The sequence below is a fragment of the Cyanistes caeruleus genome, chromosome 2 (assembly GCF_971803275.1).
Source record: "Cyanistes caeruleus chromosome 2, bCyaCae1.hap1.1, whole genome shotgun sequence".
In the NCBI taxonomy this organism is placed as follows: Eukaryota; Metazoa; Chordata; class Aves; order Passeriformes; family Paridae; genus Cyanistes; species Cyanistes caeruleus.
In genome coordinates, this window is record NC_141702.1 from 57,987,384 (window position 1) to 58,014,999 (window position 27,616).

Sequence of the window (27,616 nt, forward strand, 5' to 3'; positions counted from 1 at the left end):
TTATGATAATTTGAGAAAGAAGAAGCTGGCAAAGGGCCTGAAGAATAAAATGAAAGCTTGCTACTTAGGCAGACAAGGTCAGAAGAACACCTACAGAGAGAAAATAGAATTATATCACCGAAAGCTAACTTGATTCTATTTAACTTTTCTTAGTGATTTAATTAATCTTGATCCATTTAAAAGCTAGAAGTAAAAATACAACTGTCTCTTTCTTTTAACCTTTAGTAACCAAATAGTGACAGTAATCAGGTTTCCCAGTATTACCAATATCTTAATGCATCAATATCTTCTGATACATAGCAACTGTCTTCTTTCTTCATGACTCTTAGGTGAAAATAATTTGCTCAAGCTTATTTCTGAATTCTAGGTAATTATACTACTAGATATTCAGCACTGACAGATGAAAAAAAAATGGATAAATTTTTAACTTCCTTTCCACCACTCTTACTGATGCAAATAACGTGTGCATTCCTGAGGTAAGGGTAGTATGTAGGATTTATGGGAAGGAAACCATGTGGGTCCACCTCATAAGAACCTGTGGGATAATGGGAAGCTTGCTGTGCACTGCTGAGTACCCTGAAGAGTTATCTGTGGGAAGGGTATCTCTGGTCTGACATTTTCCCAGTCCATTTTCTCTTGTTTGTTTTCATTTATGTGATGCAGTAACTTCCTATTTTCCAGGGAGAAGGTATAACTCTTGTACTAACTTTTATCTCTTGCTCCCTTCCCCCCTTTTTTATTGTGGGGGAGGAACATACTACTTGGGAAAAACTAAACAGAGTTATCAGGCACAGGAAGAGAAATTTAGGACAGAAAGTATGTGAGAGAGAAATAAAATACAGCTAGAACAGCACCAATGTCCAGAGTCATGGTAGTGGGTATAACATAGAAACTTATGTAGATAGCCACAGAAGGAGAAGTAGGCGTGGACTTCGTAGGAGCTCTTTTTTTCTGAGCTAGTTGAGCCCTTTTGGTTGTAAAGTGTTTGTGCTCCTGTCCCATGGCATGGCTGTGGCTGAGCAGACCCCAGTTTGGGTCTGTCTCTGTCCTGTTACGCTGTATAAGGGGAACTCCTGCGACAGGTTGCCATTTTGCTCTTCTGTGCTCGAGGGCTCCGACAGCCGCCTATTGTTATGCCCCTGGTTCCATTGCTCTTAACACTTGCCCTTGTTTAGTTTCAGTCATAGTGTTCAGCACTGTTTGCAAACATGAAGCCGTTATGTCTTCTGTCCTCTCGAATGTGAGAATGTCATTATGACCGCGGGTCGCTCTGGGCTGCCTGTCACCTGTGGCTGTGGAAATGAGTTACTGCAATCAGGGCCAGGTTCAGCTGGGCCCTCAGAGGTTGTGTCTCCATGGAGCGAAACTCTCGCTTTTGTGGTGTTGCTTCTGCCCTCCATGTTTGCCCACAAGCTTTGTGAAACTTTTTAAGTTCTGTTAATAATCACTTGAAACTAGTCTTTTTAGCTTTTAGTGGTTTCCAGAAGAATTAATTTGCGCTTCATTTGGAGAGGACTCCTTTCAGGAAATGGCTCGGGATCTCACGTGAACATGTCAGGTTTCTGCAATATGAGAAGCTAGGGGAAGGACTCTTGCTGTGCTCACAGTATTCACAAGGGTCTACCTGCAGGGCTGAATTCTGTGGATGACAGAGGCATTGTGGCATGATCCACGCCAGTCTGAGATTTCTCTGGTTTTGATAAACTAGTTGAAAATACATCACACAGGCTTGCTAATTCTTGTCTGTGTACTTGGCTTTTTTTAAAGAAAAAGCTTTTTTCCTATTTCCTTTTTTCCTTTTCATCAATGGATGTGGAACAATTCTAAAAAGCTTTTCTCACATAGATGAGATGCTATGTGCTTATAAGTTGCTGCCCACTAACCATGGGATCAAAGTGATTTTATTTCATCTCTGAAACAAAAGTTAGATAGAATATAAGGCTTAGCAGTTTGCTTAGAATGAACTCCGCCAACAAAGGCCATACTGGGTCAGATCACATGTTTATGGAGCACAAAGTCCCTGACTCCAGCAGTGGTAAAAGGGGATGCATATTTAAATATACAAATATGTAATCAATTTATTATAATACTTCCAAAGAATGCACCTTCTCTAGCCAGCAGTTTGCAGCTTAGAGGCTTCCTGAGTTAGCATCAGTATCTTTCTTTTCCAGTGTATTAACAGCAGTGTGAATAAGGTGTGGCCTGAAAGGCAAATCAGGAATGAAACGCTGAATGCCAGATTTAGTGACTGGTAATCAAGGAAGATGGCAGAACTCTCCAATTTTGAAATGAAGGGAAAGATTCAGAGCATGATGGTGGGCAAATGCAAGGGAAACAGTGCACTGTCAGACTAGGCTTCTCTCTTTGAAGGCTTCATAGGACTGTTCTTTAAATAATCTGAGATGGTAGAGCTTTGCAAATAAGAGTAATGGTGTTGTACAAAGGGTGCTATATGCAGACATCTGTGAGTGGAGTTCATATATTGTACTTTTTCTTTTGTGTTAATGACTCCATTTGTGAGCTCTGAGAATGAAGGCAACATCTCATTTCAGAGGAGGGAAGTTCCAGGGTCTCCCATGGCAGTTTCTACCTGGGAAGCTTTGTTTGTAGGAGGCCAGTTAGGCTAGTGCACTTGTGCCAGTTATCTTAGGAGCTATGAATACCCTGCATTCCTCCAGTCCATAAAGTCTAAATTTCTGCTAACAGCTGCCAGCACTGCCGTGCTCCAGAATCCTGAGGTTTATTTCCATTAAAGGGCCAATTTCAAAATTGTGTTCTCTGATAAAAGACACTCTATAGGTGATATTCTGCATGAGGATGATTCAACATTGTCATTGGGCAAAGTATCTTCCAAAATCCAGTGATTTTGGTGCTGAATGAGAAAAAAGCATAGGCATCGGCAATTTTCAGAGCAATGGTCACCTAGTGAAGAAAATGTGAAGCCTTCTAATTTCATTGCTTACTCAACAGTTCTAAATCTTTAAAACTTCATTCTCTTTATCCCTTTTTTCATTCCAGATTCTTGGCACATATCCAGGTACATTCAAAGGCTACCCACCTCTGGGAAGTCTATGTCTCTATGCTTTCTTTGTATTTGTTGTCTCTTCTGTAAGCACTGGAAAAGGATACACAGTATAATGTATTCACAAAAGTTTTTTTACTTCAAATATGCTGTCAGTTCAGACCAATATTCTTAACAGGTCAAAATTTATTTATTCTCTGTGCAGGAGGTTCCTTTTGCAAACCAGACTTGTGGTTAATAAGTGATTATCTATCACTTAGCCCCTCCCTGCCCTGTCCAAAAGAATGCTAACATCCATTGTTGTGTGAATATACAACTGGTAGAGCCACAGCACTTAAAGTTTAATAGCTAAGTCCTGAAATGATTTTTCAAATTTTATAACATTTTTTGTTTTTATATTAATTTTAAAATATGTTTTTATGACATTCAAATTTCCTGCAATACACTCTGGTAAGAATATTCTAAAAGTAAATACTCTTAGACAGCTTTTCCAGCAGTGAAACCAAAGGTAAGTGCAAGTAATTCACATCTACCTATTCCTAATTTGGACAGTTGCCCATTTTCCTATACGACATAGCACAGCATATTGCCTTTTAAAAAAATTATAGCCTTACTGCTTCAGGGCATACCACTTTCTGCTTCATTGCTTTCCTGCAGTGGATTCCCCAGAGAACATTCTACTATGTTGTATTTTCTACAAATTTGGACAGACTAGGAAATCTAACTGAAAGAGTTGTCTTTGGTAATTTAGTTAAAACTTTTAAATTAGTGAAATTTCCCACTTAATTCCTCCTCACCCTAGAAAACTTACCTTATTCTGATGTGGCTTAAATACCATGGGATTTTGTCTTAGAACAACTGGTACATGGTTATTGTGCATGGATAATTAAATGTGTCTGAGGGTTTTTTAATAGTTTGTTTTTTGTGGTTTGTTTTTTTCGCCCCCCGGAATTTGTGTTTCAAATTGTAGTGATTATGATTTAAATTCAGTCAGTGCCAGTTTTTATCTGCTGTTACAAAAATGCCTCCTTTTTGCAATTTTTCTAGACAGTATTCCTTTTGTAATTCAAATGGATTTCTTTTATAACCAACATTGCTAGCTCCAGACTTGTTTCCTAGTTTTCATTTTTAAAGTCTTAAAATCTTACAATTTAAGTTTGAAGCCAAACTACTAATGTCTTTGACGGGATTAGAATGAATCATCTTAAAACAATGTGCTGTTTCACATTTGCTTTCCATTGTCAACACTGAATTTTCTTGCTAGTCATAATTCTCTGTCATAAATGCTGATTGTATGGGCATTGTAGCAGTGAGGTGCTACTGTCTGCTGAAAATATTCTGGAAAAATCAATTAATTCTGGGCACATTTGTCCATATTTCAGTTAATTCTCTCCTAGTCATTGAGGTATCATTGTGACAAGAATACTTTAGTATTTTCTTTTAAGTTAAAACCAGCAAACTCTTCAGAGACTTAGTGAGTTAGGCTATGAAAGTATGAGAAGGAATGTGCCTATCTACAGTGACACATAAGCAAGTAGAGGCAAACTTATTTGTAGAGAATTTCTTTCAGTCCTATGACAAATACCGTTTTTATCCCGTTTTCCAGTAGAATTTAATTTGCCTGCAAGAAAATTTTCATTCATCTGGATGTTTTGGAGTATTATTACTCCATGTAAATGTGTTCTGGACTTTACAATGATATGTCTGCTTCAGGGTAAATAAACCCTTAGGTTGTTCTTACCTTATCTTTATGGACCACACCCATGAACTAATCCAAAATGAGTCCTCACTAGAGTGAGTATTTTTATCCATACCACAGTGTTGGGACTCATCACCTATGAAGCACTGAGGCACAATTCTTAACATATTTCATGTCTTGGATAGTGAAAGGGTTGTACCTGGGTGATAAGATGTGTATTTTTGTGCCTGGCAGCACGTGAAGAAGATGCAAGCCCTTTGGGTTCAGGGGAATAGAAATACCCTGGAAGGGGAAAACTCAACTGAGAATGTATGCATACTGTCTATATGAAGGGCACCCTACAGCAAATGGGGCTGAGAGCTGTGCTTAGGTTTCCTGGGAAACTCAGCTGAATTTGCCATCCTTGCTCTAAGCCAGTTGGATCATTCCAGCAGTGATTGATCCCAAGACTGAAGTTAGAGGTTTAGCAGTACAGTGAGTCAGGACTTGAACGTGAATCACATAATTAGCCAAGCAAGTGTTTTATCTGCACATTTATTGTAATCTTATTCCATGTCTCAGAAAACAATGGTTCTGGAAAGAGTGTTGAGGGAAACAAGTAACTGTGATCTGCCTGTGCAATATTGTGACAAGACCTAATGTAATCCTCAGATGTTGAAACAGGGAAAAAAATCGTGAAGGATTGAGAAGAGTCCTTATCATAACAGAAGCATACTAGAATAGGAAATACTGATTCATCTGTCTGTAATTTTAGAAGAATGTTGAAAAGTTGAAAAACAGAAACAAAAATTACCTGCAATTTGAGAAGTATAAGAGAGTACAGGATCTCTGTTTAATCAAAGTTTCAAACTGTGGTAATAACTTTAAAGACTTTATGAACACTGATCGTAGTTGTTGCACAATAGCAGTATAACTTTGTTTTCCTGCATCTTCTCTTGTATTAATCAGATACCCATCTTTACAGGACATGATTTCCTCTTGTGGCTATGAATATTCCAACCAATCTCCCAACAGGGTAAAGGAGGAAGAGAGAACAGATGGGATTTAAATAGTACAGCCAGATTTTAATTAGAACCTGAGTAACCACAATGCCACTAAATTATAAGAAACTAGCAACTGATTTGATCTTGCAATAGGTATATTCTGATGATGAAACAGTTTGATCACGTTAACCTATGTGTAGGTTAAAATTTTCGAACATTTGATTTAGTTCTGAAAATAGTATTTCTGCTGGAATCACTAGACACACTGGGGAAGGGAAGCGTTCAGCATTTTGGATGTTGAATCACCTAGTGGAACTAACATTGTAGAAAAATGTTACCTGAAATGGTTTCAGTGCCACTGAACTGCATGATGGCTCCCAGTGTAGCTAAAAGCTGTGGCAACAGACTGATGTCAGTGATTTCATATCTTTAGATTTTTTTTTTATATATTGAGAAAAGCCAATTATGATTAAAAATTTAAAATCATACCTGGAACATAGGCAAAAGGTATTTTGTAACAATTTTCAAACAATTAAGTGTTATTTTGAACTAAGAGGTTTTTTTTTTTTTTCTTTTATTTCCCCTTGTGCATTCAGAATAATGAATATTGAAAACGGTAGTTTTCCTGGGACTCTTCTAGTGTACTTGGAGGATTCCTGTATGGAAAATGACAGCTCTTCCTAAGTACCTAGAAGAAGAATATAACACAATTGGAAAATATGCCTAAGGGTAAAATAATTTTGTATTTTTTTATTGAACCACTTATAGTGGCTCTCAGACGATTTTTCCTAACCCTACCTTGCTCTCCATGCAGTTTCATATGGTTTGGCTGCAGATGCTCCAGTGAAGTGCTGAGACAGATGCCTTTAGTATAGATTATAGTGTACTAGTACCTTCTCCCATGCCTTCAGCTTTGTTCAACAGGAAGGTTTTCCACTGATATTGACCACCTCTGAGCAGCAAACATGATTGCACAGTTGGCCAACAGGATTATCAGTGAAATCATTTCTAGTTTTCAAGGGTGGCTTTTCTTCGGTTTCAGATTTCTTAGAATTTTGGACGTTGCAAAATTATATTTGTGTAGTAGTAGCTTTTGAATCATACACTTTGTTGATTAAGTGATATTAAATAGAAAACACACTTAGATCAAGAAAGTGAAAAACATCTGTTTTCTGGGTTTAATCCTGCTCTGTTGCTAAAGTGATATAACAAACCCTGCCACATCCCTGTGTTGTATAAGGAAAAATATTAATGACATTTAATGTTTATAACTGTTCTGAGAACTCTACCTGCTGCTAGCATATAAATCGTACTGTGAGACTGAGTGGGTGAGGTGCTATGAACTTACAGGATGTATATGAAATTGGGATATAGACAAGTGAAATATTTTGAATGTGTCAGACAGAAGGGTCATGGATAAATGTTTTCTTACTGCAGCCTTCTTAGTGAGGAAAAGTAAACAAACCAGGAGCAATCCAACCATTGATTTTCATGGCATTACAGCACCAGACTACTTCTGCACTCCCAGGTACATATACAAACCTAAGTTATGCTGAGTGATGTGCAGATTCACTTGAAAATTCATTTGTTTTCAGCACTCATCAAACTATTAAAATTGTCTTGTTTAGGCATAAAAATAACTTCTAGTTTAAAATTTTGCAGGAAGCTAATCATTAATGAGGATAAATATTCTGGTGAGAAGTAGTTTCTGTTTTGCAGTTGGAGAACTATCCCTCATGGAATAGTAGTACCTTAATTCCACTACCCAGAAAATAAGACAACACTTTGTAATTGCCCTTCTATGTTTTGCATGTGTTACTGTCATTGTCCTCTAGGACCAAAATGAGAATATGCTCATGCTTAGCTATATGATTGAGGAAGGATGAGTTCAGAGATGGTTTTAACAAGTATAAATAATTTTTTTTTTGTATTTAACAAATTATATCTAGTGATCTACAGAGCAATTTTTCCAGACTCTGTCTTTCACAGGCAGAAACTTTGCCTTAATGCTGGCAAGGAATGGCTATGTGCCTTTCCCCAGGAGGTTTCTGAGCCTGCTGTTCTCTTGTGGTGCTGTGGACCATCCTAGCATATATACTTTTCATGAAGCTGTTTGGGCTTTAATAGACCCCCAGAGAAATCAAATATTCCTGTATTGTTTAGCTTGGTGAAACCAGGGCAGTTGTGCATTTCAGTCTTCATCTAAAACTCAATTTGTGAGTTTCATATGAAAGCTTTGAATAAATAACAAATAGTTCTGGGAGCAGGACCAAAATGCAAGTTTTCATTTTCCCCTGTGAAATTTCCAACCACCAGGCTGCAGTCTTGCTTTTATTCATACTTTCATCACCTAAAAATAAAATAAAATAAGTAACTAACTTTTGTTAAGCTTTCTTTTAGTGTATTGCTGTGTTAGATGTTTACAGAGCACTCCTTCCAAATTGTCCAGAGATAATTTTAATGCTGTTTTTTCTTTTCTGTGTATTCCAGCTTGCCTGAGTCAGGAAATTGGGAACTCAACTGCTGAGGGAGAATGGCTTCAGTGCCATACCAAAGGAGAAAAAGCAATCATTTTTCAAATAAAGCAGGGAGATGTTTAGTGACTTCAGGTTCCTCTGAGGGTCTTCAGAGTTGGTTTGATGTGTATTTTTGGATCCCAGTTTTGAATTTAAAGAAGGGAATGGATAGGGACCGAGTGTTAAGATGTTATTCCGTAAGGAGAATGACGCCCAGACCACGCAGTGAAACTTCAAGAAACCACGTTCAGAACAAGCAAAAGGGAGTACTTTCCTACACAGCAGGCATTTGTGAGATTGTCTGATGAAGGTTGTTATGGATAGAAACAGTTTGTACAGGTTGAAGGGAAAATGAAAACAACTTGGAAGATAGTTCCATTGAGGACTGTTGAATAGATAACTGGATTAGGCTCAGCATATCCTGTGAGCAGAAAATAGAAGCTAGGAGAATAAATAGGAGAAATATCACATATACTGTTCTTTCAATTCCCTGAATGTTCATTTGTAGCTGCTGTTGCTGAAGAAAGTATGACAGGGCTGTGGGGATTCTGTGTCTGCACCAATATGACTTCACTTCTCCTCCAGTTAATTTCCAGTCTGTTCTGTTTCTATCTAGTTATTCTCTTAGATCAATTTAAACAGCTTTAGCGAGTAAAGATTTAAAATACAGGCATCTATTTTCAACCAACCAATGATCTACTTTTCCACAAAGCACTAGCTTTGTCTATCACCTATTTGCATGCCTTCATATAGTACATTTGAGTAATGCAAGGTCAGCAGATCTGAGCCTCCTTAGTGTCCCCAAAACTGTGCTTTTGTTTATTTTGGAAAACTGGTAGAGAGATCAGATTTTCTTGTAGTTTGTTTTGGATGTATCTTTCAGTTGTAGATGATCAGTAAGTCTCTAAATAAGATATGACTTGGTAGATAATAGAATGCATAACAGTGATAGTAGCCTTGAAAAGGAAAATTAATGCTTTGATTCTGCCTTTGATTTATTAATATAAAATACCAGAGAAAAAGACTCCATGTCAAATTTAAATTTTAATATTATCAGAATTTACTGTTTTTAAAATAAAATGTGTTGATAGTCCAAAAAGAAAACAATTTATGTTTGGGAAGCTAATAACAGGTACATCTATTCCAGAAACCAAAGCATTTTAAAAAATATTTGTGTTTCTATGGTATATTTTAAAAAACTATAGTGGATAGGTGTTACGATCAGTTCATCTTCACTAAATCTGTCTTTAATTTATATGAGGTAGAAGTTAAATAGAAGTGACGGATTTGAAATTTATTTGGAATTCCGTATAGGAAGTGGTAATAAAACATAAATTGGAAGGAGGATGTTAATGCCAGATGAAAACACAATCAACGTTGCCTACATAGTTTTTAAACACAGTGGGCCACGCCTCACCTGTAAGTAGGAAAATGCATGATAGGTAATAAAAGACGAAGGAAGTCCTTTTAAAGCTTGCTCTGTGTGTGTATCTCTATCTGTGCTGATCAGTGCAAGCTCCTGAGATGCAGCTGCCACTTGCCTACACACAGCTGGCACAGGTCTCCTCTACAGTCATATGTGCCAGCCTCATGTACTGTCTTGGGTGTCCTAGAGAGACCTAAAAGATGTGAAAAAAGCTGTATTTAGGCTACTGAACTGAGTGCAAAAGTACTGTTCTGAAGTATTAGGCATAAGAGATTGGTAATGATATGAATTGTACATTTTTTTATGTGTGTGCCTGAAGGAATTTCTGTTGTCTCAAAAGCAAGGACTGCTAACCTGACCTGTATATAAATTGGAAGAATATCTGGAAGTAAATAAAACAAAGTTTTTATAGATTGGCTTAACTGTTACTTTAAGACATGCTAATGAAGACATTTGTGCAGTCTGGCTCTCCTCACTTTTTTCTTGAGTTCTTGTCGGTACAAGACACTGATGAGGAAAGCCAAAAGATTCAGAAGTCTCTCTTTGACAATTTAAGCTGATTCAGAATTGAAGAAAATGTAAGTTTTGTTTATATATATTTAGATATGGAAAATTTAAGTCTGTTGAACAATATTTTTGTATGTTCAAAGTGCTCTATATGTGTTACACAGACAAAAAAATGTGTTGTTTTGTGACTCTTTGTTCACATCTAATAATTCTGACCTCTGATGTTCCTTAAAATGCAGGTTATTCAACAGATTAATTTTTCTGTTGGCAAAATATGTAATTACCTAGGGACAGTCTGCAAATGGAGCAAGATCTGAGTACATAGGTAGAATCAGGAAAGGAATTCATGTGGAATTCAAAGATTCTGGAGAGCAAATGAGATGATGCAGTGACAAGCATTACCAGCCACTTAGCTGCAGATATGCATCTTGCTATTTATTTGAAGAGATGATGACCTTGGCAGGGTTTTCAAGCCTTCAGCTTCAGGGAGATGATCAGGCCTCAATTTTTATGAACATTCATGTTGCATTTCTATCTGGAAGGAAGTTACCTCTTCTTCTGGGGAGCGGTTTCTGTGACATTACAGGCACTTCCATTTCTTTGAGATAAGATTATAGCATCTAACTTTTCATACTGGGATTGTTCACAGTGATCTCTTTTGATTGCTTCTTTACAAGCTACATTTTTAAGCAATGTGAGCCTATGAAACTTGAGAATATTCTTCAAGTTGGTGGTGTTGTAGTTTCAGTTTCAGTCAGGATGTTTTAACAGAGCTGCTTTGGCTTAGGAGAAAGGAAGCTGGTGATGTGAAGATATTAAGTAACTTACCTAAAATGTTAAGTAAATGGCTCTACTGCTCATGTCCCATATCCTGTGTAGGCCACATATTTTCTCTTTCAAATGCCATTCCAAGATCAGCATATCTGGGATTTTTTAGAGAAAAATGATTATATTTGAAGGCTTTGCCCAAAATCAGTATTTTTTATAGTGCTAACTGTATTCAGACTCTGGTTTATTTATTACAGTGTTTGCAGCTGTAATTTTTTTTTTAAGCAATGAACTCTATGTTAATGTTTTTTAACATATTTAGGTAGAAATAAATAATATACTGTTGGATGAGGTAGTTCTTGCCTTTACATATTTTCTTGAAATTGGATGGCTTTTGATAGAAAGCCTGGATATTGCAAAATAATAGTGTGAGATTGCTGTATCTATTAAAGGAAGAGAGCATGAAGTGCAAGTGAATACGTTTTGTTGCTGCTCTGTAAAATGGCCAGACATACCTAGAATGTGTTTAAAGTGGTTAAGATTATTCTGTTTTCCATCACGGACTTCTGTCCATGAGAGTGAAAGGTGTCAGAAAGAAGTGTTATGGCATCAGTGGTTACTGACAATAGGAGATTAAAATAAACGACACATATATAAACCCTTCAAAGCAGAAACTGTGTACAGTTTAAACAAAATAAAAAACTTTGCTGGAGTTCAATCATTCATTGCTGCTACAGTGTCTTTTATGGTGGTTTGTTTTTTTCTTGAATTCAGAATGTAAATAATCAGTAAGAGATACTTGTCAAAAATCAACTGCTAATTGTGTCAGTGAGGCTGTGTAGGAGCATTTGCTCCTGTATTTTCTTAGAATCAGTATTTTCAAAGCAGAAATAGGGCAAAATAATATGACCTTGCAGTGGATTCCTTTCTCCCCCTTTTTTAATGAGAAAGGCCATATTATTTTTACATGTTGGAAATTTATGTGAGGATAGTCCTATTAATTTTATAGGGATTATTTATTCATTGATTTAAGTGAGGATACAGTCATGCTCATCATGCAAGTTTGTGAGCTACTTTTCAAGTATTGACAGATTTCACTCAGTTTTATCAAGGTTGCTTTTATGTCTGGATACCTCAGCTAAAGTAAGTAGCCATCTGCATTCAACGTATATTTGTTTTGTCACAGAGCAAGCCTAGATTTTATTTTTTTGCATATTTTTGCTTTTATTTTTTGCATAAAAAGTCTGTTTTATGTTATTTGATAATGAAAATTTTTGGAGCATGGGTTCTACACAGTGAAGTTGGAGATATCTTAACAAGTCTTCAGTGTTCGACATTGTGACTGATAAGCAACCATTTTTATATATTGCCCAAAATACTACCTGACAACCAGAGCAGTCTTTAAACACACATGGCATCTACACTTGACTTGAAACTTCTGCAGTATTGTTAAGCATAGTCAAATTACACAATAGGAATGAATTTAACTACTGTTTCAATGATAAAACTGATTTCTGGTATAAGCTCAAGAGACATGTGCACTATTTACCCTCAGTTCCTATTTTCAGTAAATATATTTTGCAGCCATACACAGGTACTCAGTGGAGATCAGTCTCTCAAACTTGGCTCACTGAAATATTTGTAAGACACAAACTAAATTTTATCTCAGTTAGAACTGTGACTATTGAAAGAGAAAACTTTGAATGGAAATAGTAACTTCTACTTCCAAATGCTTTGCTGAGGTATAGTATGTGGCAGGATCCAGATTACATAAGAGAATACATGCTAGTGCTTTTTAATATCTGAGGACTAAAATTGTGGGGGGCTTTGTGATTAGTCATGGGTAGTAAGCACATGCTTTCTGTGCAGTGCAGATTTTTCAGGCTGGAGTTCATATTACAGCTGTGGAGCTCTTCTGGTTAATGGTCAGTGACCAGATGATGGTGAAAAGCAAGGACAAGCATTTCTCTTCTTCAGCAGCAGATGCAGGCTTTCAGTGATAGTATGGATAATAATAGGTATTCTTGTAATTTGATCTACTCATATTCAGTCTTTCTGTGGCAAATTGAAATATACTGGGCATACAGGGATTGCTGCTATGTTGGAGGAAAGTGCTGAATTGCTAACCCTAGTATTTTGTCTCCAGCAAGCTTTTAAATCCTATGTGAAACTACCTTTAATTGAAGAAAAATTCTTAATATTAATATTATGGATGAACTGTTTTTGATCTGTCACAGGTATTGAAATTAACTTTATATTTCTTTAACTTAAAAAAAGAATATTATATATTCCAGATAAATATTTCTCTTCTAGTAAAAGAAGTCAGGACTCAGTGTTACTGTGAAATTGAGTCATCATTTTAGTAGTACCTATTTATATTATTCTTTGCCAACACTGGCTAATCACAAATATGCAAAAGTTCCTCATAAGTAGCTCATCTTGCACGTGTTTTTTTTCATAGAAATCTGTAAAATAAATGAACGGAACCTTCTCATAACATCTTGTGGAAAGCAAAATACTACTTGATATTAATCAGGGACCATTTTTTTCTTTTGCAAACAATGAATCTTTAACTAAAACAAACTTTTTTATTAAGGACAGCATAGTATAGTGCAAACAGTAGAAAATAAATAAACTGTATAAAAGGTATATGTAGCCCATGGTGTATTTGATTCAGTTTCATCAAGGCAAATTTGAATGTGTAGAGGACACACTACTACTTTGAGAGTTTACATCCTTTCTGCTTTGGCTCATTGAGTCCACTCTTAAATTAATCTAAGGGCTTCCTGCTGCTGAACAAGGTGTTCTCCCTCTTCATTCTTGCTGTGTGCTCCTGGAGTTTCTCCTAATCTGGCTCAAGAACCGCACCAGTGTGACACTTACCTTTCAAAAACAACAAGAACTTTTCCAGTTTTTTTCAGAACTTTTTTCCAGTCTCCAGACTGGAAGCATGTGGGAATGTGAAGGCAGGAGGAAGGATATGACCACTTTCGACAAACAGTTCACTGCTAAATCACTTGAGCTATATGGCAAAATTATTCTTTTTAAAACCCTGAGGAGCATGAAAGATTGACTTTACAGTCTGGCTCTCAGGAAGGTGAATTCCCTGTGCACTGAAGCAGGCATGTGTTTCCCATGTGCCTTCCAGTGCTCCCTTGACCATTTCAGGTCAGAAGTGCCCAACAACTCACTGTGTATACTCAAGTCATGCTGAAGCTGCTGGGAGTGAGGCATGCCCAGGCTTCAGCAGTGTGCATTGCTCTTGAACTTTGTCATCTAACAACTAGATTGCAAACCAGTCTATTGGATCAAACCTAAAAGCCAGGAGCTTTAGCTATAAACATAAATCATATACACCCAAGATGATTCCTAGGCAGCTGGACCAATTAATTGTCCAGGAATAGCTTGCATCTGTGCTAATAGTTTCCACAAAGCAGTGGATGAATGCAAACTAAATAGTAGTAATGGTTCTGTAGTTTTTTGATGTCTCAATTTCAGAAATATTTTGGGGTAGTGCTGTTTGGCACATACCAAACTTATCTCATGAAATATTACAACATTTTATAGTACAATTGCAGAGAATCTGTGGGTCTGTCCTATTTTCACTAGTTTAAAAACAACCTTGAGCTTTACTGACCTGTAGATCACTAAAGGCAGTACTTTACTGAGGAAGATGCTTTAAGCATCTTCATTGTCACCTCTTCATTTCTCAGTCACCTCTGATGAAGGAGGGTGACACTGGCCTCTAAATGCTAACCTTGTAGGGGCTCCAGCCTTCCTGGTGCCATCCACGATGTCACCACATTGATTCTGTACTGTGCCACCAGTTCCTGCAGCTCTAATGATTCCAGGACTGTACTAAAGGAGAAAAACCAACAGAGTCTACACTACTGGGCATTTTAATTTTTTTATCAAGAAGCCTTTCTAAGCATACCTATGCTATTTGAAAGAGTGTGGTAGAAAGAATTGTACAACATCACTGCCTGAATTAGTTGTTGGTAATTAGTGACTTGGTGTAGAAGGCAGAGTAACTGTTCTAGCAATTTGCTGTCTTGTGAGACAGGGGTTAATAATCCAGAGCATGGCCCCTTGTTAGCAGCAGTATTTTCTTCACATTTCAGTGCTGAGTCAGGTGAAGATGGCTTGGGAGTCTCTGTATCAGCTGTCTCTGCACAGTACAGACCTTCCCTTTCTCTCTGTCATGTTGCACAAGTGATACATTGCTGAGGTTATTACTGTGGCAAGAGCTCCTTTAGGAATTACTAGGAATAATCCTTTACCTTAGTTGCACAATAAGAAATTAAATTTATCGGTGTTTCTTCAGGGACAAAAAAAATTGCTTAAAAATTTAAATTAATTTACCACAGGTGTAAGAGGTCTCTGGACAGCAGTGTTTGCTGCTTTTAAAGGTTTTGCAACTGTAACATCAATTCCCTGGAAAAATGGCTACTAGTTAATATTAACTCTAGTTTTCCTATAATTTGACATCAAATCGAATATCAATATCCCTAAATTTGACATTTCTAATGCCAGTGATTTTTGTTCATTCTTTCTGGTTTTGTAATTCATTAATAGTTTCTGTGGCTTGTAGATCGTTGTGCTAAATGAGTGTGTGGAACTGTCTATATCACTCACCCCTTATGGATAGGAAACCTGTTGATCTGGTGGACTTCTGAACTTATAGAAGAGCCTGTATTGCAAAAGAACCATTTCATTAAATTACTGGTGGCTGTGTTTCAGAAAGACCTCCATCTTGTTGCACAAAACAATGAAAATGGTAGAAGAACAAATAAAGATAGGGGAATGCTGAAATAATAAATAACTTTGACCTTTTTTTTCCCCGTCAGTTGGCATCTAGTTACTTCCTTTGATCTTCCCTGCCTTAAACAAGCTAATATCTGCCAAGAGAGTGCAACTGTTACTGAATCACTAAGGTCCTATTTGTTCCGCATGACAGATGACAATGCATTTTTGTCTTTCTTCAGAAGGACAGGCTTTGAAAGTTTTCTCCAACAAGAAGCCTAGGTTTCTCTAATACTAGATTTCTTTTTACCTTTTTTTAAAAATATTTTTTAAAATTTTTTTGTGTGTGTGTGGGTTTTATTTCCTGTCTTCTTGTGATGGTCCACTGCTGGTGATTGTGTCACCATTTTCTGTGAGGTGCTGGTTAGACAACACTGAAGTCGTGTGATTTTGCTTATGGTCTGGCAAGAAAAGAATGCTTCAACAGCTGCAGCATATATTGATGCTTCAGTTACATTATGGTTAGTTTGTGTCATTTGTGATTGCTCTCTTTGTTGCTTTCTAACAATTGTTGCTAGTACTAATTCATCACTTTTACACAGGTTTCTTGTATTTGAAAATGTTGAATTGTTTGATAGCTTAATCAAAAGATTATATATTTGGAATTTAGAAAGCAGACCTGTTTCATTAATCAATGCGACTTCAAAACAGAAGCAGGAGATAGATTACCAGGTCTATTTGATTTTCATGGAGAAATGGAGACACTTGTTCTTTAAGGGTGCTGCATTTAGTCACTGATATATTTAAATCCGGGCCATTGAGTAAACATTCTTTGTTCTAAGTATACCTTGTACTTAGCACAACGAGAACCTAATTTCTGATGGTGATCTTAGGTGCTCCTGAGTGCAAATAACAATCACAATAGAACTGAATGTCTCGCGTTGGTTTTTTGCAGATTCCATTGACCGTTCTTGTAGGCTTGTCAAGTCAGTTTCAAAAATTCTTCTCTGGAGTAAAGAGGATATGCTGTATCACAGAACCAGAATTATATAAAGCTCACAAGTCATTCCCAAAAAATGAGTTATAACCTCTGCTAATTTTGAATTTCTCTGATGGTTGGAGATGATGTGTGTGTGAGGATCAGACTTAGGCCTTGATCCAGGAAAGCACTTAAACTCATAATTTAGCTCATCATGATCAGTTTCCCCAGAGTCAACAACTGATTCAAATTATCATGGAAGATATATAGCACATCCTTATTTAGGACTGCAATATTATATATTTAATACAATCCCTATCAATTTAAGAAAAAAAAATAATCAGAAAATGCCTTATGAGGATTAATTTAAAGATCTTTCTGGTCGTGCATGTCTTTGCTATGTCTGTTGTGGAAGGCACTAATTAGCTTCAAAGTGCATCTTTTAACATAGGTGGTACATTTCTGCTATTTAAATGGAATCGTGTCTTCTGAGGGAACCTCTTACTGAGATTTCTTTTGTAGAAGGTCTGAATTTTTGTTAGAATTAAGAAATATTTTCTTAACTGGTGATAGAAAATTTTGAGAAGTAGACCAGATCAGACAACACATCTCCAGGCTAAAGAGACTTGTTGAATTAAGTCATAGCATTTTCCCCTAGAATATCTAGCATACTTTTATCTCTAGAATATTGAATGTGCTGCTTTGCTTGGGGTCTGCACAGGACAATTGCAGCCAGTACCTTTCCTGCTAGACATGGTAATTTTCAATGAGCACTTGCTGTCTGTGTTTTTCTAGAGTATGGTCCAGAGTGATGAGTAATGAGCAGAACAACTCAGATGTGGTTGTAGCTGTGTCTGGTCTGGTAGTGGCAATAACAGGCTCATTCTTGACATCAAGGGGAGAGCAGAGAAACATGTATAGCAACAGGGATTAGTTCAACAAGCGATACTCCTTCTGGACTTTTTCTCTTGAGCTTTAGGTTTGTGAGAATGGGCCCAAAGGTAAAGTGAGACGCCTTCCTTGTCTGGCACTGACAATAGTCCAGTGGCTCTGTGATAATCTCTAAGTAGATAGGGAGAACCTAAGGCATGCAAGAGGACTTGATGTGCTGACTGCAGATTATTCACAGGTACATGTAGGCGTGCTGCAATAGCAGAGATTGGTTGACAGTGATTAGGGGAGTAAATAAAGTAAATCCATTTACCAGAAGATGCCCAGAAAGTGAGGGACTTTTGCTACCAGTGTCTGGTAGATAACAATGGGATGCAGAAAGCAGCAAAACTTTTCCAGGTAATTTGGGTGAAGAGTTTTCTTGGTCTCTGGGTCACAATAAGTATGACTGCTTGAGTGACAGGGTTAGCATCATCACAAGGAGCTTTCAACTGGAGGATCAGTTTCTAGGAAGGAAAATGTTAAAACCAAGTTTAGTGTATTTGAATACCACTTCTGAAGAGAAATGAGTGAAGAAAATAGGTCATGTCATAAGATTGATCTTATACTTCTGTTTTGGGCTCTACTTTGTAAGTACTCGGACACTCCGGTCACTTTACTGTACAGGTACCTGCATCATATGTATGCGTGGAGAAACACTGACACAGGGAGCTAATGACACTTCAGAGTGAGTCCTTTGGTGGGGATAACTATCTCAATCAAAAAAGGCAGCTGGTTTTGTTTTTTGGAAGCCACAAAAGATGGCTGATTATTTAATGCCAATGTTTTAGTGAGTATTTGAATGTAGGTGTGCTGTAGATTACAGAGAACAGGTGGACCCATTGCTAAGGCAGCAAAGATATTTTGGGTAAGGGCTGGAGCAGTTTACAGAAAAGCTGAGAAGATACTGTGAGGCCAGTGGAACATTTTTCCTTCCTAACTCACAAGAGGTGTAAGATCTGTGGCATCTGTGGAAAATGGGGAAATAGACCATCATCACCAAGGTAATTAATCTCTTCTGAGTATTTTGGTGCAGATCTGTGTATTAGACACATGGAATCATGGAATAAGTTGGAAGAGATACCAGGGTACCATCTAGTCCAAACCCCTGCTCAAAGAAGGCTTAAATCAGACTACTCAGGGAATCAGCTGTCCAATTGAGTTTTGAACTCTGAGTTGAGTCTTATCCTCAGAGGAATTCCAGCATCTTTGGATACCCTGTTTCAGTATTATATCATTCCTAATGTAAAAAATCATACTTAATTTCGAATCAGAATTTTCCATAGTCCATCTTGTGTCTTGCTGCCCCTTGGCTTCTTGCCATGCTCCTCCAAGAAGTGTTTCCTATGTGTATTTTCTCTGTATTCTCTGCTCAGATGGTTGTAGATAGCAGTAAGGTGTTACTGAGACTCTTTTACTTACAAGTTGAGAAGGCCCTGCTACCTGGACCTGTCCTTATATGTCCTGACCATACTGGGATCTCTGCAGCTTAGGAGGACTACAACGATGTCATGAGCTTATGCAGGGAGGAAATTGGAAGGGCAAAAGCCCAAGCAGAGTTTTATTTATCTGTCACCAGACAGAGTAAAAGATGTTTCTATAAATACAGCCACCCCCAGCTGGTGACCTATCACAAGTGCTGTTCCTCAGGGTTCAGTGTTGGCACTGGTCCTGTTCAATGTCTTTATTGTTGATCTGGACAAATTGACTGCCCTCTCAGTCAGTTTGCAGATGACACCAGGCTGGGTGGGAATGTTGATCTGCTTAAGGATAGGAAGTCTCAGCCGGGAATCCAGACCCGCTTTCATTCCTTTGCTGAAAAACAAAAATTGAGTGTATTGTTTATGAGACAGGTGCCATATTTCTGACTGTGTTTGGGAGCTCAGGCATGGGAATATTTGATCATTTTGAAGATGCCTTACCCTTAAGCCAACTGCAAGGCATTCAAAAAATAGTTTTCTTGCTAGACTATCGCTAGTGATCACGGTGATCAGTCAGTCCATTCAACTCTTCTCAAACTTGGGACACCAAGCTACTATTTTGCATTTCCCAGCTCATTCTGGTTTTTACATAAAGCTAGATCTATGAGAAATATTCTTTTAGGAGGTTGTGTTTGTTATTAAGCATGGAATGTTGCTTAATCTTAAATCAAGGTTTCATTGCTTTTCTACCAGTGAACATCATTGTTCACAAGCAGTTAACATTTTGTGTAAGAAAGCAGAGAAATGTTCTTTTCTGCTTTCGTCTTCCTGCATCCATGAAAACATCTACTAACTCTTTGAAACATCAGTATTTTCTAATATCTTTTGAGTTTGTGCAGAGTACTCAGGTATTTTGGCCCATTTTACATATGTAGTAAGTAATTTATTCTGTATAAGGCAGGCAGAATTACTTAGTTTTATCCTCTCCCATCTGTGAGGTACAAAAAAACTGAAAAAATGCACAAGCTACTTATATTACAGGATGTCTTTACTCCTTCAGTAAAGGGTATATTTTAACATGTTGTTTTCTAATGCTGAATTGAAAAGGGAGATGGTGTCCCATTTTGGTTTCAGGAAATTCAGTCTGTACATCTGGGGTCTGAAATTCAGTCTTGTAACTGACACAATAATCTGCTCTTAATCCTGGACTATTGCTCTGCCCCAGAAGAGTAATGGAAGGGGAAAACATTCTGTATTTATACTACTTTGGACTCTAGCATGTCATTCATTTATTTGGTAAGTTTTGTGCCCAGTCTAGTCAGGACTAAGATCTGAAAGAGGGGAGAGCAGGCTCAGCCAGGAAAGAGCTTTTAGAAATCTTAACTCTTAGAAACTTGCAATATTTTCAAGGGTAAAAAAACTGGCCAAAGGTGGATGGAGTTTCAGAGGAATAGCAAAAGGCAGTTCTGTGACACACAGTTTCAGCTCCCTGCCAGACTCAGAATTCCTGCTCCAGACTCCTTATTTGCTGCAGCAAAAGGGTTTCTTGTTTCAAAAAAGGGTTTCTAGAAATCTCTAAGGAGAGAAAAGCAAATAATTTCCTTCCAACTGGTCCAGATACTTCCAAATTATTATCACTGAGCTCATCACTGACACACAAAATTTTCAGCTGAATGGCTAAAATCTTATAGTGTCATAAATAGATATAACCAAAGTCTTAATATTTAAAATGTCAGACTACTAAACTGAAAAGATACGCTGACATCCTAGCCTAATATTTCTAGTGTTTACACAGATAATTTCAGAGTATTTGATAGGTCTTTCATACTACAAATTACAGGTAAAATTGAAGGCATATTTAAATGCTGTAAATTAATAAACATATGTGTGGAATAATTCTATTCAACAGTCCTCCAATTACAGTAAGAACAATTTTAACTACTTTTTGTTTTCAAAGCCTCTGCTTACATTGGACATGTGAAAGCAGAAGCTCTCCTTTTAACAGGAAAACCAACCTAAGCCAAACATTCAGGGTTAGAAATCTTAGGTTTGGCCTTTTGGTGCCATGACTAGTTCTAGTGAGCTTTTTGAGAGTAGGGGAAAAAAGAAGTATACATCTTTGTATCAACGTATAAAACTTTAAATTTTTAAAACTTCCACTAACAGCATGAAGCACTTATCTCTCCTTAGAGCCCAAGGAATTTTTAAGCATGCCTCATTGGCCTAGTGGTATCAAGAGCTTTAATTTTTTTGTATTTTTTTTTCTCCAGAGAAGATTTATAAGCAGTGGGGTAGATGGTGCTGTTCTCCAGCTGTCTGTCTTGAGGAGTTTCCTCACTGGACTAAACACAACATAATTTCTCTGTAATGTTACTGTGGAATCTTGGAAAAACATAATGTTCCTCCTGTTATGTACAACAGATTCTTCTTTAATTGCAGCAGCTAAAAAAAGCTTCTATCTTTATAGCTGTGGAACCAAAGCGACAAAGTTTATGGTCTTTCACTGTCAGCAGGTTTATGGAAAATTTATAGTATATGCTCTGAGTTTACCATTTTTTGTAATACTTACTAAATTAAGTACAATACTTACTAAAACTGCTGCTGAAAAATGTCTGTTATAGAATGGAGTTTTTTTGTCTTCAAATTTTCCTACAATTCTAATAGCCTTTGTGTATTTTTATATATTTAATTTATACATATACTTACATATGCATGTATATACTTTATGTATATACTTTTGCATGCTATGCTTTATATAGTATTTTTTGGCTTATCTCCTTTTCCCTCAAACTTCTGTTTTATCTTTTCCATAATGCAAAATATGCTCAGGCTGTGCCTTTATACTTTAATTTTTATTTTTTTTTTAATCCTATAAAATGAACTGATTTTGTTACAATTCTCTGACTGCCTTTCAGGACTTGTAGTCAATAGATAATTATTGATATTTATGGCACTGAAAACCCCCAAACTTCCTTCCAGTTATTTAGATTAGTTAAAATAATATCTTCTATATTTTTTAATTATATGTTTTCTTTTTTCAGTTTCTGAGATCGCTTCACTGGTTCCACATTTGCTATCAGTGGAAGAAAGCTACTTTTGGGGTTTTTTTAAGCTTAAGTTTTGAAGTGTCAGACCCATGATCCCATTGAGCCAAACTGCAGTATGCATAGTCTGCTAACTTAATCTGATCATGGTTGTCATTTGTCGACAAATTAAAAAAAAAATAAAATTTAGACACAAACTATTAATCAGTTAATGAAAATAAGCAGAATTTGCCTTTAGAGACATACCTAAGTATTTTTCAGCTGTAAATGATGCTAGCTTAACCACAGAGCAACAGAAATGTGATTTAGTTTTAATGTTGCTGCATTTGATATTTTGTTAGTGCAATCAGAGTAAATTGCCCACTCTGGAATATCTGAGTTGAGCACTGCAACTCCAGCCTATCTAGAAAAGGAAAACAGAAAGGTTGAAATTTTTAAGAGAGGAACACAGGATTTAATCAGTCAGTTTTATTTATCTAAACTATTAATTTCTCATTTCCATGAGAAGTGTAGTGCCTGAGTCCACACCGTTTCATCCCAACTAATTGTCATTAAAAATCCCTGTGTATGAAGATGCAGTTTCTGCTTGGACCTTCTTTGCTAAAATGTCTGTGCTCCTCAGTCACACTGGACTAGTCCCTCCTACTTCAGTATTCATCGAATGCTGTTTCCTTTCCTTCCTGTGCAGGCATAGATCTGGATGGATCAAAGCCAAATTTTATTTTCATATTCCACAACTTCAGAAATAGAGCAAAACCCTCAATCTATACTTGATCTCAAGATATCAAATCTTCAGATTTTGTAGAACCAGTTCCTCTCTATTTTCATGTGTCTATGTATCCCCTGTAGTACTCCAAAGCAGTATTAGACCTTCTTTAAGGTGAGAGAAATACATAGGGCAGCTTGGCTGCAGTGGAATACACAATAAGTGAGGAATTACTGAATCTGAGAATGTAGATTTCCCCATTTTGAACACATCTGTTTAGCACTGGAAAGGAGGGTGCTGCAGCCAATTAATGTTTTTATTTACTCTCTCCTGTTACTACATGTAATTTAAAACAAAAACCCCAGAGTGAATGAGGCAAGCTCTTCTGTATGAGATCTGCAGAGTTTTAAAGGTATAAATGATATGGGATTTAGAAAAATCAAGTCTTTGCATAAACTTTTTGCTAAGCAGCACTAAATATTATTGCTACATCCTGCTATATCCCATACTGTAATATTTCCATATTGTAGAGCACGTAAATTCTGACATGTAATAAATCAGACTAAAGTGAGTGGTGAAGTAAGTCCTGACCTTTAAGCACAAATACCTAGATCTCATTTTTCTGAGAGGTAAGTCCACAGGTGGGTGCACTTAATGCCATCTCTAAAGCAAGGTGAAGTAACAGTATTTGTTGATTTGGAGTAAGCAGCACAGGACAAGAAAGAAAACAACTCTCTGATAACTTACTGCATTTCATAGTTTCTCTGTATCTAGAAGTCCCATGTATAGTAAGCAGAATCAAAACCTGTTGCTTTTTTTTCCCCCCAGTATTTAAAAATGAAAAATTCAGCTTCTTCATGGGATTTGGCTTGACACGCCCCTCCACCTCACCCTTTCTTGTTCTCTTGCTTTTCTTCCACAGGAAAAGTAAGTCAGACTTTTCAGGATGCTGTCACAGAAGTTCTCAGCCAATCTCTGAGATCTTGTTTGTGGCACTGACATTTTTTTCTCTCAAGATGTGTACAAGGCTGTGTGCTGCATGGATACTGCAGCTGTCTGTTGCTGAGCCCTTCCAGCGGGAGGACTGTAGCTTGTGGAGAACTGCCCATGGGGTCCCTAGTGTAAATGGTACACAGAAGTGATGGTGGTTCAAGTTAACCTTACAGTATGTTTAATGCTGTTTGCATCTGATGGAAATTATAGATATTTGACTCCCTCGAAACGTACCACCTCCCAAAAGTAATTAATGAGGTTCTTAAAAATTTCATGTAAGAAGCACAGGGCACACTCAGAAGTCAACTCTGCTTGCTTATTCTGTTTTCCATCTTCTGCATAGTTATTACACTGGAACACTTTATTTCATGTCAATATATTAGTTTTAACAGAGCATACATGTTGGATACTGCTTTAGATAAAAATTCAAAGTCCATTTTGTAGCCCACTAGCGAAATGGATACTTTTTATGGCAGGTAGATTCACATTAGTTCTCAGATAATGCAGCTTAATAAGAGATAATGCCTTTCCTGCGTGTTTCATAGCACAAAATGCAATGTGTAAGGGTGACTGGCTTAAACTTGCAGCTGCCATTCATTTCAGCCTGTGCAGCCCTGCAGCCTGGCTGCTGAGAGCTGTGCTTACACTGAGAGCTGTGTTCTCTGAGCCTCCGCAGATGCACGGTCGCCCACTCTAAGAGAATGTGCTCACACTCTTTTTCTCTCACACTGTCTGGCACACTTTCAGCATAACTCTTGGAAGACTTTCTGAACTGCTGGGTATGGTCATCTGATTATTTTTTTTTTTTAACTGGGAACATGTTTAGTCCAGTGTTATTTAAACAAGCTTATCTCTTTGATCAAAGTCTACAATCTGAAATTTGAACAGGGTAGGGAGGGTGGCGGGGTGGGTGAGGAAATATATCAAGTACATATTTATGCGTGTGCTGATGTCTCAGCTCTGTGCCCGCGAAGGTAAAAACATATATTGCTTCGGAATATTCTTCAAAAAATAAAAACTTCGGCTAGTTTTGTAGAAGTGTTCTGAAAGCACAGTATTATTTCTAAAGTAAAACTGGTTTTAGGAAACTTTTCTTGACACTTCTACTGACCTGCATATTCAGTTTTTCAGTTTCTTGGGTTTTTTGAAGGTTGAGCCAAATAACTGTGGAGTTGTTGAAGTATAGCATAGGCTTTGCTAGTATTCAAAGCACACTAGCTGGAGCCCATATATTAATGCATTTAGGGTTGACATTACCCTATTTCATTGACTGAACCGCAGACCACAGCAGTGAAGCTGGAGAGCTTGAAACAGTTTCTAGAGGTTTTCATTTAGCTCCTTCAGGAGAACTGGTTTGTGCGAAGTTAAAATTACATGGAATGAGATGGCAAGAAGAAGCATGCATGCCACACCTTTTCATTATGTTCTCGCTTTTTCTTTTTTTTTTCTTTCTAAATATAACTTTGAGAGACATGTCAGGGTTTTTTTAAGTCAATCCCGTTTGATTATTTTAGATTACTTGATTTTGTAGTCTGATTTCAAAATTCAAGTTTGCTAAGCTTTTGTTCGCAAGACTAGGAAAAAGAATTTCCTGTATTCAGTTTATGTATCGTGCAATCAAATAACCATCTCCTAACTGTTGCAAAATGTGAATGATGTTTATTTCATCATTTTACAGCATAAAAAAAAAGCAGGCATAATTTTCTAGGTTAGTCTAAAGCTTTTCCTTGCTATTTAATGTTATTATAGTACTCTAGTAACCGCAAGTTGCTCTTACTGTTGAAAGCATATTAGAAATCTCTTCTGCATAGGTATCATGCACACTTCAATTTTGTTAGCAGGCTTTATTGACTGGAGCTTGCTCCCCACATGCCCAGACACACAACCACACACAGACACACACGGAGACAGACACAGAGACACGCACTCGCACAGACACACACACACACAGACACACACACACATTCTGCTTTGCCCTATCTCGGTTACAGCACAGTCCTGCCCAGGGTCAGTACAATGTACACATTACATATTTCTAGCAAACATGAAAATGAATCAAACAGGAGGAGAGATAAGCACAGATAGATTGGAGCCTGCTGAGGAAATAAAAGGCAGCAATCTGACTGACCACTGGACTAGCCTTCCTGGTTGGATTTAAGTGTTCTTTCACGTTAGTTGCTGCAAAGCACTGTACCCTGAAGTGAAAAATTAAACGATTAGTAAGAATGAAGTAACATTTAGACGGACAATTCTTTGGTATAACTCCAAAACTAATTGTTTCTGAAGTGATGTTTAAACCAACGTCGGCACAAGGCAAGGGCTCCTGGCTCGCAGCCAGCACCTTGTAATGCATATTAGCGCAGATGAGGAGTTCCTAAAAGTTAGAGAGAGGGAGAGGGAGGGAAGAGAGAGAGAATGTGCGTTTTCAGTGCTCACTCTGCGTTTGTTTGTATCCTCCTCCTTGCCGAGGTTAGAGGAATACCTGTGTAGTGCTGCTTTATTATGATTTCTGCTGAGCCTCAGAATAGGTTCTGGTATTTTTTTTAGGTGGACTGCCAGCTGCCGATCTCGCTGTTGACAGTAAAAGCAGATATGTTCCTTGCTCACTGCCATTAGTACTGACCATGACCCTTCACACCAAAACCTCTGGAGTTACCCTGCTGCACCAGATTCAAGGCACTGAACTGGAGACACTGAGCAGACCTCAGCTGAAGATTCCCCTGGAAAGATCGCTCAGCGACATGTACGTGGAGACCAACAAGACAGGAGTTTTTAACTACCCAGAAGGAGCCACCTATGATTTTGGTACTGCGGCTCCCGTCTACAGCTCTACTACGCTCAGTTATGCCCCTTCTTCTGAATCTTTTGGGTCCAGCAGTCTGGCAGGATTTCACTCACTGAACAGTGTCCCACCGAGCCCGGTGGTGTTCTTGCAAACGGCACCCCAGCTCTCACCCTTCATCCATCATCACAGCCAACAGGTACCCTATTACCTTGAAAACGATCAGGGCAGCTTCGGGATGAGGGAAGCTGCTCCTCCAGCCTTCTACAGGTAAATGCTACAGAAATTTTTCTTTCTTATTTAAGCAGAAAAAGTAAGCAGAATTTAAGCAGATCTGAGGAAATTAGAATGTGGAAATCTGTTATGCCCTAATATTTGCTTTTTCTATAAAGATGCATGTGATTTAACTGAATCATCGATATCTAGGCTGTAAGAAATAGCGTAGAATTAAACAAACTGTAATTGACAGCCCACTGTGACTGTAAGCTGTAAATTTTGAAAACCTGTGTAAAAAACCAATCAGATAATGAGCATAAATGTTTCCTGCAAAAACATGAAATGGTAATTGATTAAAGAATGGCAAATGACCTCAGAATACTGTCTGAAGTATACTGAAAAGACTTTCCACCATCACACATTTTCCGGTGTGAGTGGTTGTTTGTTCAGCTCTTAGCTGGTAGTAAGGGTATTTTTCTCCTCTGCAGTTGTCCTTTGCAGTGTGAGAATTGGCTTACAAAGGAAGTTGTTCAGAAGCACTATATGCTTCCTAATCAGTGTTAGAGTTGACTCAGTGACAGTGTTTCAGTCAGTAACCACCTTCCTGAGCTACCCAAAGAGCTGTGTGCATGTTGACATGAATTTTTTATTTGGAGGGTAATATATATTAACTGTAAACCTGACCTGCTGCTTTTCAAAAGAGGCTCGTTCAGTGGGCTTTTTAATATTTTTGTCCCTCAATAGGAGGTTGGCTCTTGTTTTCTCTTTTTGGTCTGAAATAGAAAAAGTATCATTGAAAGAGGGAAATAAATTTCCTTGGATTAAATATTTATTGTCAATTGTGAAAAAAATTACATTTTTTTTAAAGTAAGTAGCTGAAA

The 27,616-nt window shown here is 37.5% G+C and overlaps 1 protein-coding gene across 4 annotated transcripts in view; it reads left to right on the top strand.

Annotated features, from left to right (window-relative positions):
- The window catches only part of ESR1 (estrogen receptor 1), a 183,154-nt gene that overhangs the window by 45,963 nt on the left and 109,575 nt on the right, over positions 1 to 27,616 (top strand). For all 4 annotated transcript variants that reach the window (XM_086877292.1, XM_023923389.2, XM_086877293.1 and 1 more), the window contains exon 2: positions 26,285 to 26,789. In XM_086877292.1, the coding sequence (XP_086733418.1) occupies positions 26,362 to 26,789 (428 nt within the window). In that variant the 5' untranslated portion in view covers positions 26,285 to 26,361. The remainder of the gene's footprint in view (positions 1 to 26,284; positions 26,790 to 27,616) is intronic.